The sequence below is a fragment of the Copidosoma floridanum genome, unplaced genomic scaffold, assembly GCF_036245765.1.
Source record: "Copidosoma floridanum isolate Cflo_tuat_1 unplaced genomic scaffold, Cflo_Japanese_pri ptg000010l, whole genome shotgun sequence".
NCBI classification, from domain to species: Eukaryota; Metazoa; Arthropoda; class Insecta; order Hymenoptera; family Encyrtidae; genus Copidosoma; species Copidosoma floridanum.
The window spans coordinates 812,121-827,900 of NW_028321887.1; the positions used below are offsets into that span (position 1 = coordinate 812,121).

Genomic DNA, 15,780 nt, shown 5'->3' on the forward strand with positions numbered 1-15,780 from the left:
TTTTGTTTATATAATAATAAACAGCCTCGTATCATTTTTAGCGGGCTCTTCGATCTAGATTTTTAGTTATGAGGGCCAGAAGAGCGAAATTGGTTGATTTTGCACTACGCGTGTAGTGGAAAATCGAGTAAAAAACACCCGCCCTGTCGATTTTTTTGGGATACTTTAATTTTTTTATATTGTTTACATAATGATTAACAACTCGTTTTATTTTTAGCGGAACCTTTGATCTAGATTTTTAGTTAGCAGGGCCAGAAGACCGAACTTGGTTGATTTTGCACTACGCGTGTCGTGGAAAATCGAGTGAAAATTACCTGCCCTGTCGATTTTTTCTGGATATTTTGATTTTATTCTGTTGTTTATATAATAATAAACATCTCGTATCATTTTTAGCGGAGCCTACGATCTAGATTTTTAGTTATGAGGGCCAGAGGAGCGAAATTGGTTGATTTTGCACTACGTGTGTAGTGGAAAATCGAGTGGAAATCACCCTCCTTGTCGATTTTTCCCGGATATTTTAATTTTTTTTATATTGTTTACAGAATGATAAACAACTCGTATCATTTTATGCGGGGTCTTAGATTTGGTTTTATAGTAACGAAAGCCAGAGGTTTGAAGTAGTAGTAAAGCTAGCATAGGCACATACATGATAATTTTTTTATGCGGATCAAATAATGGACAATTATTCTTTTTTACGACTTATACATATGATTAGTAGTCTCGATCGCTACTCTTAGTTGTTCTGAAGCATTTTTGCTACGTTTTAAAGTGATTAATTAAATTTTCAAATTTCGTTTCTGGAACGTTCCGAACTTCAGTGTCATTACAATTGCGGGGCTGCGTTGAATCACGTATGTCGCAGCTTAATAATAATCGGACGAGAGGAAAAAAAAAATTGTAGAAGGTGAGGTAAGAGAGCACAAGAGCGGTATTCGTCTTACACTTAGTTTCTTTGATTTCACTCTGTATTCCCGTTTTTGGTAAATAAGAGAAAAAAAAAAAAAAAATTTGAAAAATCTGTCGTCTATGGTCGTTAAAAAAAAATGATAATAAATTTATCAGCCGATATGGATGTGAGTAGTTATATCTGGATGCTTCCTGTGTCTTACTAAGCCAACTTATAAAATCTCTCTGATTTACGTTTGTTGTGCAAAAATTTTCCTACTCCACTGCCTATTTAAATCTGTTATTTTGCGTGATATTTGTTTCGGGTTTTTTTTTTTTTTTTTTTTTTAAAGAAAACACTAAAAAAAAGTGAACGAGATAATAAATATATATGCATCAATTATAAAAATTTCCCACGACCTAATCTTCACCTAGTGAGTGCCTTCCCTATCTTGCCTCGGGGGTAAGGGATTATATTAATTTTATTATAAAAGTACTTACGTGCTCGTAGATATGCATGCCAATAAGAATAAAATTTTGGCAACCATTTCCCTTCAGCGCTCGCCACTTATTACCTTTATCCTGGGATTATCTATAATTGGTATCCTGGTCCTGTTGGCTTCCAGGCTGCTGTCACCGCTGTTTGTCGACTGTGACCGGAACTATCGTCTTTGATCGGCTCCTTGGCTTCCCGATTTTCAATCGTCGTATTCTCGCGGTACTATGTGTGCTTCTCGGCGGAATTTTTTTTTTTAAACGCGTAATGAAAGAGAAAAAAAAATTCCGACTCTTACCAGACCCCACACTTAGCACCAAAACTGTTACGTAGGAAAGATATTGGTAAGGAAGTGCTTCGCGAGAATGATCAACAATTGATTATATCAAGAGCTTTATTCAATCACCGAAATTAAAGGCAAAGTAGCGCGTGTGCTTGGTCTCTAAGGATCGTCGTGTAACCCTAATTCCCAAATCCGCGAATGCCCAACTGCTCGACTCCTTGACTCTCTGACTGGTTGACTGCCCAAGTGCCGCCTGAGTACCCGAATGCCGCCTGAGTGCCGCGATTTGAGGCTCGCTGGGCCTTATATTAGCTCGTTTCCCACCTGTCGATGCCTTCTTGATAAAGAAGCCTCGCTGTTACTAGGGAGAGTCAGTATGATATGCCTTGCATATCGTACGTTATAAATACTTAACATTTTAAAATATAAGACCTCAGGTCAGCTGACCAATATTTTTTCAGGTTTATACATGCCCACAATTGATCTGGAGAATGCATATTTCCTAATGCCGGTCCATACGGACAGTAAGAAATATCTTCGTTTCGAATTTTATAATACATTCTTTGAATTTACTTGTCTACCAATTGGACTGAATGTGGGCCCATATGTGTATACCAAGCTCCTTAAAGTTGTAATTAATATCTTGAGGTCTAAGGGTCTCATAACAGTCATTTTTATTGATGATATTATTATTTCTTATTATTGCAAATAACTATGAGTAATGTCTAGAAAATAAAGACATAACAGTAACCTTACTTCAAGAGCTAAGCTTTATTGTTAGTAAAAGGAAGGTATACTTCAAGTACACGCGGTAAATCTCTCGGCATGATTATAGACATGACTTAATATAATATAAAGTTAACAGAAAAAAAATACCGAGACTTTTGAGAAGCCTAAGGGTTATTGGGTTATTGGGTTATTGGGTTATTGGAAGGAACTTATTGAAAAACTAATAGCAGCCTGCCCAGCTGTACAATATGAGCTCATTTACAATAGATCTCTCGAAAAAGAAAAAAAATTTTGCATTAAACAGGAGTCATTCTGTAATTGGGATACCGAAATGATTATTCCAAGCTCAATAGTCTTGGATGTGGACTGGTAGCTTAGGGTCTTTCCAGATAGGCGAAAATCGATAAAAATCAACAACTTAGCCTTAAAAATATATACCGACGCTTCGGACATCGGATGGGGTGTCACAGACGAAACGAACCGGACATTTGAAGGATAAAATTAGCAAAAAACCATGGTTATTTTTAAAAAATTGCTTCTAACGCGAAAAAAATCTGGGTGGTAGTTAAATAGTTTCAGAACAAATCTAAATAGTTTCAGACTCCAAACTGTGTCAGCTAACGGTCCAAAAAAATGGTTATAGTAGCCAAGAGTAGTTTTTCGCATCTAGGAAGAAACTGGAGAGTCGGTCGAAAAGTTTTGTTGGTGGTAAAAAAGATGCGCAATTTCAAGACAAAGAAAATGAGCTTCGGTGGGATAAAATCGGTTAAGCCGTTTTTTCGCAATTTGGAAAAAAGTGCTTCATAGGACAGTTTTTTTTTTTTATAATCTATCACTCGCGTTCCTTTAAATATCAAGACTTGAAAATTGAATACAAGGTATGTCTTGTGTCCCTTACATCCACACCAAATTTCAAGAAGATCGTTTGCAAACTTTTTGCAAACCGCTGCAAGAAGCAAAAAATGGTCCCTCCGTAAAAAAGTTGGACGTGGCTGGTTTTTCAACATATTGCCATTTTTCAAACGGCATCATACTCGTAGAGAGTTACTCTACAACCTACTTAAACGTCGTTTCGTTTGACATTTTGGAAGTACGCGAAAAATTGATGTCAAAAACTGGGTATTTTCCGTGGATGCGGTGGCGCAGCGAGCCGCTCGCAAACTCCGGAGCTATGATGTGGAGAGGGGACAACAAAGAAAAACAGAGTTTGTATTGGACTCAAATGAGAGGAATTTGTAGTGTCGCTTCATTATCCTATCCAAAGAAAATGTAAATGCAGACGACTTGTCCCGTTTAAAAAAACGACGATGTAGATAAGCAAACCCCGAACCCCAACCCCAAACCCCTCATGTTTTTAAAAAATTTCAAAAAAAACACCATTGATGACCCAGAAGTCGACTTGTTTGCGAATAGCTAAAACAAGAAACGTGCAAGATACCTTTCTTAAAGACAAGAAGTTTAGGTAGACGCATTCACCATCAAGTGGGCAAACATAATACAAAAAATTTTCTAAACAAAATAAGAAGAGAACAGACAAAGGCATAATAGTGGTTCCAAAATAATAACAGAACTTACAAGTTTTGATCCTCACGACAGATTACTATTATCTGATTGTAGGAACAAAATTTATAAATAGACGCAACACCTGACTTTAATAGCAGGGTTTGTATTTTGAAGGCCTTCGAAAGAAAGAAAGTACCAAGTGAGGTATTGAACGTTATCCAAACATCACTGGCCAGAAGTACTAGAGGATCTTCTTCAAAGGGAATCCAGAAAAATTCCATACCCCAACAAGAAAAAATTTCCTAAAGTTATTCCTCAGAATCTCAATAACTCTTACGGTACACTAAACAACATCAGAGGCGCAGTGGTACAGATATCAACCAATGGAATTGGCAAAGATCAGATGGTCAAGCGTTTTTGAAAAATACATTCAAGCTAAAACCTCCTCCACCGAAACTTTACATTGGTAATTAACTACTTTGAAACGATGTATTCCCTATATAAATTAACCCCCTACGAATTCGATGAAAAAACTATTACACTCTTGCCTCTGAGCACAGCTCATAAGATACAGACTTTCACGATTATCAAGTTAGATAATATAGTATTTAGGAAAGGGGGAATAGAAATTGAGAACCCAGATCTAGTCAACACGCCAGGCCCAAATAGGTTTCAGCCCATGCTTATAATTTCCAATACTAGAATAATTTGAATGTATGTACCTATATAAAAATTCTGGAATACACGAAGATATCAGGCCCTTTAAGGAGTGATAATAAACATTGTTGATTACAACCAAAAAGCCTCATAAACCAGTCATTTCGCAGACCCTATATAAGGGTAAAAACATTTTGAAAAGAAGTGGCATTGATACCATAATTTTATTACATTACTCTACGAGACATGCAGTGACATCAGCAGCAATCAAAAAATTTTAGATTTATCTATGATTAGAAAAACTGTGGGCTACAACTTTTGCAAAGTTCTATAATAAGCTTATTGTAATAAGCAATCAAGACTTTGCAGTCAATACTTATTTCTTAGTTGGATAAGAATTAAATTTATCAAATATGACGAATAAAGCAGGACATAATCAATACACACGTATATTTCTCATCATAGTTTCTATTTTCCTGTCCTCTAAACATCTACATTTGGTATGTCTTCAAACGAGACGAATGAAATATAATGGATCGATAAAAAAACTTAATTGTAAGTGACATTCGATCGTAATTATATTAAAAAGACTCGTTGAAAGACATCCTGATATCTACCCATAAGAATGACGGACATCATTGCCCACAACCTGAAAAATTAGACAAATTTTAAAAAACAAAATAAAATTTAAAAAAACCTCAAAAAAACGCGTATATCACAAGATCTACCCATCAGTGTAGATGTTCGCCCTGTGTATGGGCTTTGAGGAATCTACAAACTCCTTGAGGGATGCTGGGCATGAGGTCAATAATGAACAAGAATGCCTCAATCTAAAATGATACAAGTTTTTATTAGTACTGATTATTACAAGCCGTTACATTCGGAGTGCTACGCTCAAACTTACGATATGTTTACTCGCCTTTCGCTCTCTTCGCTCTGCATATCAACTATATATTTAAGTTAGAGTAAGATAGTGGCTCTGCAGTACTCCCCCCAGTGTGCGCTTAGTACAAAAATTACATCATTTTATAAAACTTTTCAGTCGTTATTTCTTAATGTATTTAAGATTGATGATTAACATATGAGCGAGAGATATGTCATTTAACTTAAGTATCTTTACCGTACATACTTACATTATTGTTTAGAACGAATTGCACAGTTTTCTGACTTTTATCAGTCTTACGACTATACGTTTTCCTAACAGTGACTTTAAGTTTGATAGAGACATTATTCGTAGAACTATTATGCGTTTCTTCGTCAATATTTTCATTTATGCAATAAGCAGGTTTTAATAACTCAATATTTACTGTACGTGGTAAACCATTTACCTCAATTTTAAGTACACGATCGCTTATTATATTTATAACTTTAAATGGACCTTTGTATACCAAACGTTTTCAGAGAGAAATTGTGCGTTACAGGTACTGACCTAAGTTGTCTTATATATTCGCGATATTCTTATAAAAAGAAATTTGGTTCTGCCGTAAATTCACTATGTGCAAAAAATTCTCTCGGCAAGTGGAGTGCCGCACTGAATACAAACTCAGCTGGAAACGTATCTGTATCGAGACGGACTGTGAAACGCAAGCCTAACAAAACTGTTGTGTACGTGTCTATTCATCGCTCTTTTGACAGCTTAATGCTATATTTGACTGTCTATGCCAACGTTCCACCACCTCATTCGCCTCTGGGTGATACGTAGTTGTTCTAATACGCTTTGTGCCTCCATCACGAGACACCCATGAATCTAAAAATGTTCTACTCACTTTAAAATCCGAAGCCTCATGAAGTGTAACTGTCTCTACCCAGTGGGAAAACCTGTCTATCATTATTAAGATATATTCATAGCCATGCTTAGGAGGAAGTCCAACAATATATATGTGGACATGCTCAAAACGTGCATCCTGGGCAACGAAGTGGCTAGAAAGCATTCATACTTTACGCGTGACTTTGTTTTGTTGACAATTGACACATTTCTTTTACCAGTTCTTTACATCCCTGTGCATTACTGGCCAAATATAACACTGTCTCATCATGCGATTTGTACTTTTGGTCCCGGATGGGCAAACTCATGAATAATATCAAATACCTTACGACAAAACTTTTTTGTACGTATAGACGTAGGGCATCTATGCTCATTTCGCAATACATAGGCAATTTAGGATCTCTCATCCAAGTAAGTAGCTTTAATTTCAAATTTGTTTTATCGGATTTCAACAATTCTCCAAGTTCGTCGTCAATTGCTTGCTCCGCAGCCAGTTCAGCAGGTGATATCGCTGTGTGGAAACGAAAAGCGTCGACACGAAATAAAGGATCCGTGACCACGTTATCAGTGCTTGAAAGGTGCTGAATATCCGTTGAGTATTGAGATATAAATGACAAATACCTATTTTGTCGAGGCGAGGTCCTATCCGATTTTTTATTTAAATGCATACATTAGAGGTTTATAATTGGTACATATTGTAAATTCACGCGCCTCCAGAATATAAAAAAAATATCTAATAGCTTTGTGTATAGCCAACAATTCCCGATCGTACGTGCTATAGTTCGCCTACGATGGGGAAAGCTTCTGGCTAAAAAACGCTGACGGCTCTTAGATGCCCTAGAGCGATTCATGCTCCACAACTGCTATCGCCTTTTTTAGACGCGTCCGTTGCAAGTCTAATCCTCGCATTAATCCATGGATAGATCAACAACGTAGCATTAACCAAGTCTACTTTAAACTTATTGAATGCTCCCTCAGCTTCGGGTGCCCAATCGATTACACGATTGTCAGTTTTTCGCGATTCTTTAAAATACGCATTTAATGAGGCTTGCGTATGGGTAGTATGTGGAAGATTTTTATGGCAAAAATTAATCATTTCTAAAAAACGTTAGTTCTTTAATCGTCGTAGGCTTAGGATAGTCAACTATAGCATTAACTTTCTTCGCCGTTGGCTGAATACCGTGACTATTAATCAGATAACCCAGAATAACCAATTGCTCGACTGCGTAAAGTACACTTGGCGACATTAATTCGAAGACGATGCTGCTTCAAGCAATCGAAAATAACATTTAAATGTGTATAATGCTCCTGAAGATCTTTTGACGCAATAAGAATGTCGTCAATGTACACGAAAATGAAGTTCAATTCATTAAAAACACTATTTAGGAAGCTTTCAAATAATTTTTCTGCGTTTCTCAGACCAAAAATGACATACAAATACTTATACAACCCAAAGAAGGTGATTATCTTGGCGGTCTTTAGTATATCAACTACGGCTACAGGTATTTGATTGAACGCCTTTTTGAGGTCAATAGCGGAGAATATCGTTTTGCCATGTAAACCATTCGAAAAATCATAGATATGCGCTGTCAGGTATCTATCCAGAACAGACATCGCGTTTAACTACCTGCTACCGCTGCAGATTCTCCATAGACCACCCGTTTACTCGCAATATTTCAAATAAATTTTGCGTTGATTTCAAAAGAGGCCACAGCTTTTGGGAGCCCCTACTCATAAATAATTTTAAATTTACCTATTATAGCGTCCTTTATGAGGGCTTTACAAAAAAATTAGTAGATACCTCGTTCGACAAGAACCATATTGTTTATTCACTTGAATCCCGAGAAAATGCTTTTGCTCTAACAAGTAAGGATAAAATAAGCGTATGCGGATGTAAAATAATTTCCATGGAACACCCGAAACTCGCGATTTTCGAAACAATGTGTGGTAAGTCATTTGCAGCAAAGATGAAAACCCTGACGGCAGATCTTAATATTTATACCTACGTTAATTCCAACTTTGTGTATGTTGAAAAACATTTTAGGACCCAACTTAACAATTTACACCGTGACATTGCAACCCAGCGTTGCAATTTTGAACGTAAAACCTTAAAAACTATCCTCTCCCTCACCTGACATTCCCCAGATAAATTTTCTTTTAATATTATGAAGGAACCAGGACACATGGCTGTAGTTGCTGGTGAAGTTGTACACCTAATTAAATGTACTCCTGTTAAAGTGACAGTAGACCAAGACGGAAACTCTTACGCGGAACTACGATTAAGACAAAGAGAGGTATATTATAAGACAGTGAAGACCCACATTCTACAGAGTTTCGGGACTCGTATCGATTACAACGATATGATTCTGACGATGTTCAAAATCAATATCGCATAGGCAAGATTTTTTCCAAAGCCGATTGTCACTCATGCACCAGCGTTAATTAAACCAGTGACTAATTTCTTCTGGCATTACATCAGCCCCTCGGATCTAGCTACTATGGGTATCTACAAAGAAGACGATTTGAAGCGTCTACGCGAAAGGACCATATTTCCAGTCGAACGACAACGCTACTAAATAACATCGCAAGGGAAGTAAACGGTGAGTCTGTCCCGTATCAGGACGGCACATTGTTCAAGCTTCTCAATGAGAACTCGTTAACCAAAATCGCTTGAGTCTACACTCGACAAATATTAGAAAAAGTTTGTAAATTTCGGTTCCATCAGCGCACGTATTGCGGCCATAATATTCTGCATCCAACTAATCAAGTCGTTTTTGAATATCATATTCAGAGGGAGGGATGCTCTCCACCGTGTCTTCAGGTGGTCGCTCAAGATTCTCGGAGCCACATGGAGCACTCATAACATCATACATGCCTACCATACCAACAACCGCACTAGGACACCAAACGAACAGTATCTTGAGGACCAACTTACTTTGGATCAAACTCAAGTCACAGAGATGAAGGAAATTTTATCACCGTCCCAACGAGATGAACTAATTATCGAAGACGAAACGAAAGGCCCTAAGGCTCCTGTGTTCGTCTCAAAGCTCAAATAGACGGCTAGTCTCGTCCTCATGTTATGCCATCCTCAACTAACCTTTTTAGGATGCCATCCAACTCACAGAATCCATTTTTTTCCTCTCCCCATTTTCGAACCACACAACCAACATTTACCTAACCAGAACATTCCAAAATACTATTCTGCCTCCCCCAATTAGTCACTCTCATTTCCGTATTGCATGCAAAAGTCAACGGTTTTCCCTAATTGCTTTTTCCCAAAATACTCTGCTCTCGGGGATTTAACCACAAAGCAACGAACTTTCCACCGCTTAAAAGCTTAACTATACTTGGGCTTAAGATATTAATTATCATACAGCTAAGTTTCTACTAATGTAATCTACTTTTACCATGCGGCAAACACGAGCGTCACTTTCACCGCTATCTTTTGGCTCTCCTGTATTCTTGTCTTTTACTCAACAACGTTTCAAATAATAAGCCTGATATGCCCCCAGGAGATATCACCTATGAAGAGCGAGACGCGCACGTGCAAGAAAAACCAAACAAAATCTTTTTTACTAACACCTAGAGATAAGTGTTATATTGTAGCGTTTCAATATTAATACTTTTTCTATATAGTCGCTTCTCGGTCACGAAGTTCGACAATGTAAAAATCCGAACTCCGTCTTTATACATAAGACTAACAAATGTAATATGATAAGCAACACCCATACCCATCCCACGCACCCTCGAATCATCCTTGCGATGGAGAAATTAATACGTACGACCGCCTAATCATAATGCCACGCTCGACCCTTCATCTCCCTACAGTTCCCACGTTGCTACTCCGCCATTGTTCTACCTTCCCAGTTCTCTCTTCGTTGTCCGTTATATACCTACGACAAGTCCGCAATGTAAACAGCAATCGCCACAGTCAGTCCCGCTCAAGCAGTTGCCGCCACAACTAGTTTCAAGGAAATCATTATCACATCTCCGTCAACCCATTCGCATCTCTCGGGCAGGAAGGCCCATCGCATCCGGGTTGGCTGAGAGCATTTTTTTCCTCACCTCAGACTCACCAACAACACCCACTACCGACCGGCCCCGACCATGCCATCACACACACGCGCGCGCGCACACACATCCGTTCACTTCTCTCAGCAGAGTGGCTCGAGATAAAGTAAAAAAAACATATACTTTTATTTTACTCTATTTTCCCTTTTTCTTTTGAGAAGCATTTCTCCGTACTCCCTCTCCCTTCCTCTTTTTGTGGAGCTTGTTCTGACGCTACTGCCAGGACGAATTCCAGTAGTAACATTCGGAGTAATCGTGTTCTGGCAACCCGCCAGGACGCCTTGCCCCTTATAAACTCCGCCACCTTCAGTGTTTGTTCTGGGCAGCCCAGAGGTCTGATCGCGATAGCGATTTGACGTCAAAATACGCAATGGCGAACCAACCTACTATTGTTCAGGTTCCTTGGCCGACCGTCTCCTCCCGCTTCCTTTGCCCTAGTAAGTGTGTTTGTTAGTCGTACCATGATGTCAAATTTTTTTGTCTCGATTAGACCCCAGGACAAACCCTGACTCCACGACATTAGGTTGCCAGGGCTAAAGTTTCGTAAATTCAACCTAGTTGTTGGGCTGGACGTAACAATATGTTCGCTCGTCTCTCGCTCTTTTCGCTTCGCATATCAGCTCTCTCTCTCTGTGTGTGTATGTGTGTGTGTGTGTAAGTTAGAGGGAGCTAGTGACCCTACACTTTACATCAGTGCATGGCACTGGGGCCTCTAGTGAAAAAATTCAGTACTAACTCTAAACACCTTGATATTTAGCAAGGAAAAAAGAAAAATGTATTTGGCATGTATTTGAACGATTCACTTTAATATAATTACAATCGAACATCACTTACAGCAAAGTTTGTTTAATCGATGAAATATATGATACTTATGCAAATTATTTTACGGCACCTGCTACCCCTTTCTGTCTCCACTGCGGCTGCTCTGGTAGCACGACACACACACACGCATGATACTATACATACTGAAATCTAATGTTGATAGTGGTTACATCGAGAATCTCGAAGAATACACTGCATGCATCGGTAGTCCTGATGTAGCGATACTGTACTTCTTGATTCTAGATGTATGAAAACTTCAAATCCCAAATCCCAAAGTAAAGTAAGTATTTTGGATATGCGCTGTTCGGTTGCGCAGTTAATCGTGTAGGTAAGTGCGCCAGATTAATATAAAACACTACGCTCCCGAACAGCTCATATCTAAAATATTTACTTCGGAATTTAGGATGTTAATTTTTCTTACATCTAGAATCAAGAAGTACAGTAGTACTACATCAAAACTATCGATGAATGCAATGTATACTTCGAGATTTTCGATGTCACCTCTAACAACATCGGATTTCAGTAAGTATCATGGCCGCGATGGTCGTACATATATGTATACATATGATATATATACATATATACACACACAAGCGTCTATCATCTATTGACCCGAGGAGCTTACTGGCCACGCTATTAAATGATAGATTGTTAACTCATAACACAAGCGCCCATGATCCGGTATCCCGAGGCGCTGACTGGCCACTCTATTAATTAATAGATTATTAATTAATAACACAAGCGCCTATCACCCGATGATCCTGGGCGCTGACTGGCCACTCTATTAATGATAATATTGTTAATTAATAGCACAAGCGCCTATCACCTAATGACCCGGGGCGCTTGCTGGTCACTCTATTAAATTATAAAATGTTAGTGTATAACACAAGCGCCTACCACCTGATGATCCGGGTCTGTATTCACTATTCAAAAAAACAAATGATTTTAGAATAGTATGTCTTTGAACACAACAAATAATAAACTATAAATAAACACGAAAGCTCTTATTAGTTTACTATATAGTGTGATATTAGTAAGGGCGATAGTTAATTTATTGATAATATTAATGATTAGAAACGCAACAACTTATGATGCAACGTGTTCTAACAATAAAGAAACCTTAAAAAGATTCCTAAATTTATTTTTTATTAATAAATAGGCCCTTATAACACTAGGATAATTATGTACATTAAAACACTTTTTTTTGGTACTGTTACGTATAAATGTGTAGCTTCCAAAGCGGGATTTTTACACAACTATTTTATGGGGTTGTGATATCAGCAATTTAATATTTTAATTAATTGTAAAATATGACAACGACCTGTAGTAATAGACGCTCGTGTTATTAATTAATAATCTACTAATTAATATAGTTTCCAGTAAGCTTCCTGGGTCATTAGGTGATAGGCGCTTGTGTTATTAATTAAGATTTTGTTAATTTATAGAATGACCAGTAAGCTCCCTAGGTTACCGGGTGATGGGCGCTTGTGTTATGAGTTAACATTTTATTAAATAATAGAGTAGCCAGTAAGCGCCCCGCGTTACCGGGTCATAGGCGCTTGTGTTATGAGTTAATATTTTATTAATTAATTAAGTGGCGCTGATAAAGAAGCGCTCTGAAGGTTGTGGTTGGCAGCAAACTTTTGACCACCGCGGCCAACGCTGGTAATCATAGTATCTTGCGCGCAGTTGGCGTGGTACACCGAGCCTATTTAATATTAAAAGTAAAACAAGCAATACTTTTTTAGTTATTTATTTATGTTTTACAAGATTCAACTCACTGGCTAATAGCTTTTCTAAGATTGCACGTATTTACTATTTATTTTTTGCTGAGACATATTTTTTTGGAGAGATTACTATTTTCGTGTGCCCACGATTTGAGTATGGATTCTTATACATACCCATGAGTGGGATACGGAAAAACATTTTAAAAACTTCTACTTGCGTATTTTCTGAAACATTTAACTTGAAAATTGGAAATTTCATCTACACGCCATGTACTATAGAACTTATTAGTCTAAAAAAACTGGGTATTAGTTAGACCGTTGTAATTATCAACACACAAACTGTAGTCATATCTAGATTTTTTATTTTCATCATACTTAATTGTTATCTTATTTGTCTTATATTTGGGTAAACTTTTTATAATTCTGTTGTCAGATTTTCTATCGATATTTTTAGGCCAAAAGCGCTAAAAATACGTTACAAAACGATTAAGAGTTTAAAGAGGTACGGGCATTGTTTGAAAATGCTTTTCATGCTTGGAAAAAAATATATGATTCGTTAACACGTCAGAAATCTCCATAAATTTTTTAATATTTTTTTACCAGGCATTTACTTGAGGAAAAAATTATTGAAATGTGCGAATATAACATAGCCTCTTATGGGAAAGGCCATTCTGAAAGTTTTGATCATGTATGTAAGTATGTCAAAATGCTTTTCGACGTAATAAAAAAAATTGTACCTCAAGTTCAAGTCCTGAGGAAGACACTCGTATACAAAAATATTCACCTTATCAGACATTTGGAAGAAATATCTGTGCAAACGTAAACAAAATCACGAGTGGGTCCTATGCTAAGTGTATGGGAGAGAATCGAGCATCGTCTGCTGTCAGCTGGTCTTTTTATACGGAGCAAGACGTCATTACAAAATTACGTCTAGAATTTATTTAACTTGAAATCATGATCTGAAACTTGGCCCAGCCCTTTTAAAGATCTCAAACTATTATGCTGTGCAAAGAAAAGTTGGGTTATCAAAAATTTATAACACACTCTTGTTGACGAAAACTGAGCCTCCTCCCACTTTTTTTAGGTTATTTTTTATCATGCAAACAACATATTTTCAAGTTTTTTTATGAAAACTATCGGAAACTAGCTGCTTTAAAGTATGTACCGTAATTTTTTCATAACATTTAATGGTTTCACCTTTGAGCACTGAGGAGTTAAACACAATTAAATTAATCATGATGCAGTGGGTGGACGTTTTTATGCAGGGTTAGTACAACTCACTTCAACACGTTGTCTAATGGGAGCCCCCGCATACCCGCTCACCCCTCCCCGAAGAGTGCCCGAACCTCCTTAAGTATCCCGAAAATCTGATGTGATAGGATAATTATGTGGCCAAATGTGTATTGACTGATAAACTTACTTCATATCGAATTGCTTACCACAAAAAAAAAAAATTATGTATGTCTGTGTTATTAAATATCTCATAGTTTCATTTCTTGAATAAACTAACAAAAACGTTATTTTTTTTCCAGAAAGATAACATGTGGAAGGATTTGATAAAAGATGCACGGTCGCGAGGTGTCGTAGCTAATTTAAATACAACAGCTAGACCAAATGAAATAAGACCTCATGTTATTAAGTAATATACTAAGCAACAACATACCGGAACTCTAAGGGCTGGCATCATAACTTTTATACTTTTTACAAATAATGTATTAAATTATTATATAGTGGTGAGTTTTATATATTTTGTAAACTGAATACGTGAAAATCGAAAGTATGTATTTTTTCTGTAAGTAAATATAAAAACAAGAATTTTTGTATGCTGTTAGCATCATGTATAACTACGGCAACAATGTTTATTTTTCAATGTCAGTGAGTCTTTTTGAAGTTATGCTTCTATAGGCGTGTTCTGCGCTGTAGAGTACACTAATGATTTGTTTATAAGAAATTTATGTATAACTCTCTATTATTTTGTACAATATAAAAAAATACGACTAAGTTGAAAATACCTTTTATAATAATAAAACGATGTTAATTTTTTAATATTAATGAGTCATTATTAAAAAGTTACAATTAAACATTGTTTTTTTAAGATTTACTTCTATAAGCACGTTCTGCGCTACAAAGTAAACCAACGATTTCAGAATTGTGACCTTGAGAAGATATGTAACGAATGTGAATTTTTCATTTTATCTTCCCCCTCTGCCCTGCTTTGACACGGTAAACGCACATTCCTTGAAAATCCTACCAGCGACCTTCTGCACATGAGCAGAAGCGAGATAGCGCACCCCCGGCCCGTATTTATGAGTGATGTTATGAATATTACTCACAAAATCTCCATTTATGAATTAAGTAAGTAAGATTAAAAAATATTTAAATTCAATACAATTCACTGTATTTAGTCATAATCTAACACTTAACGGTTTGTTATGAAATAATATTTATTAGTCTAAGAGGCGTACAATTGAGTGTGTTCTAGTCACAATAAATACGAATACATATTATACTACCTATTTAAAAATTTGGAAGATTTAAATGTTACTGTCAGGGTTATAATGTAAATCTGATCTCTCACATAATGAATTCTTTAGTTGTCGATTTTGAAGCTGATGTTTCAATCCCAATAAATGTTCTACATCAGTTTCCTGACGCCTACAATTGTAAACATTTAAAGCATTTGAAGTTGTCGTTCCAACTCGCTCTCTTATGACTATAGGCATGATTAAAACTTTTGTGAGACCTAAAGGCTGTTTTTTGTCAGTTTTGTTAAGTTGTAATGTATTTGTTGGCAAAGTAGTTTGACGTTCGATTGCCTCAAAAAGAACCAATGAGCTAA

The 15,780-nt window shown here is 36.9% G+C and overlaps 1 protein-coding gene across 1 annotated transcript in view; it reads left to right on the top strand.

The window, feature by feature from the left end:
- Setx (probable helicase senataxin) overlaps positions 1-14,965 on the top strand; it is a 322,325-nt gene extending 307,360 nt beyond the window's left edge. Inside the window, exon 15 of the mRNA XM_089589921.1 lies at positions 14,474-14,965. Within this exon, the coding sequence (XP_089446047.1) occupies positions 14,474-14,584 (111 nt within the window). The 3' untranslated portion in view covers positions 14,585-14,965. The remainder of the gene's footprint in view (positions 1-14,473) is intronic.
- Positions 14,966-15,780: the final 815 nt, after the last annotated feature.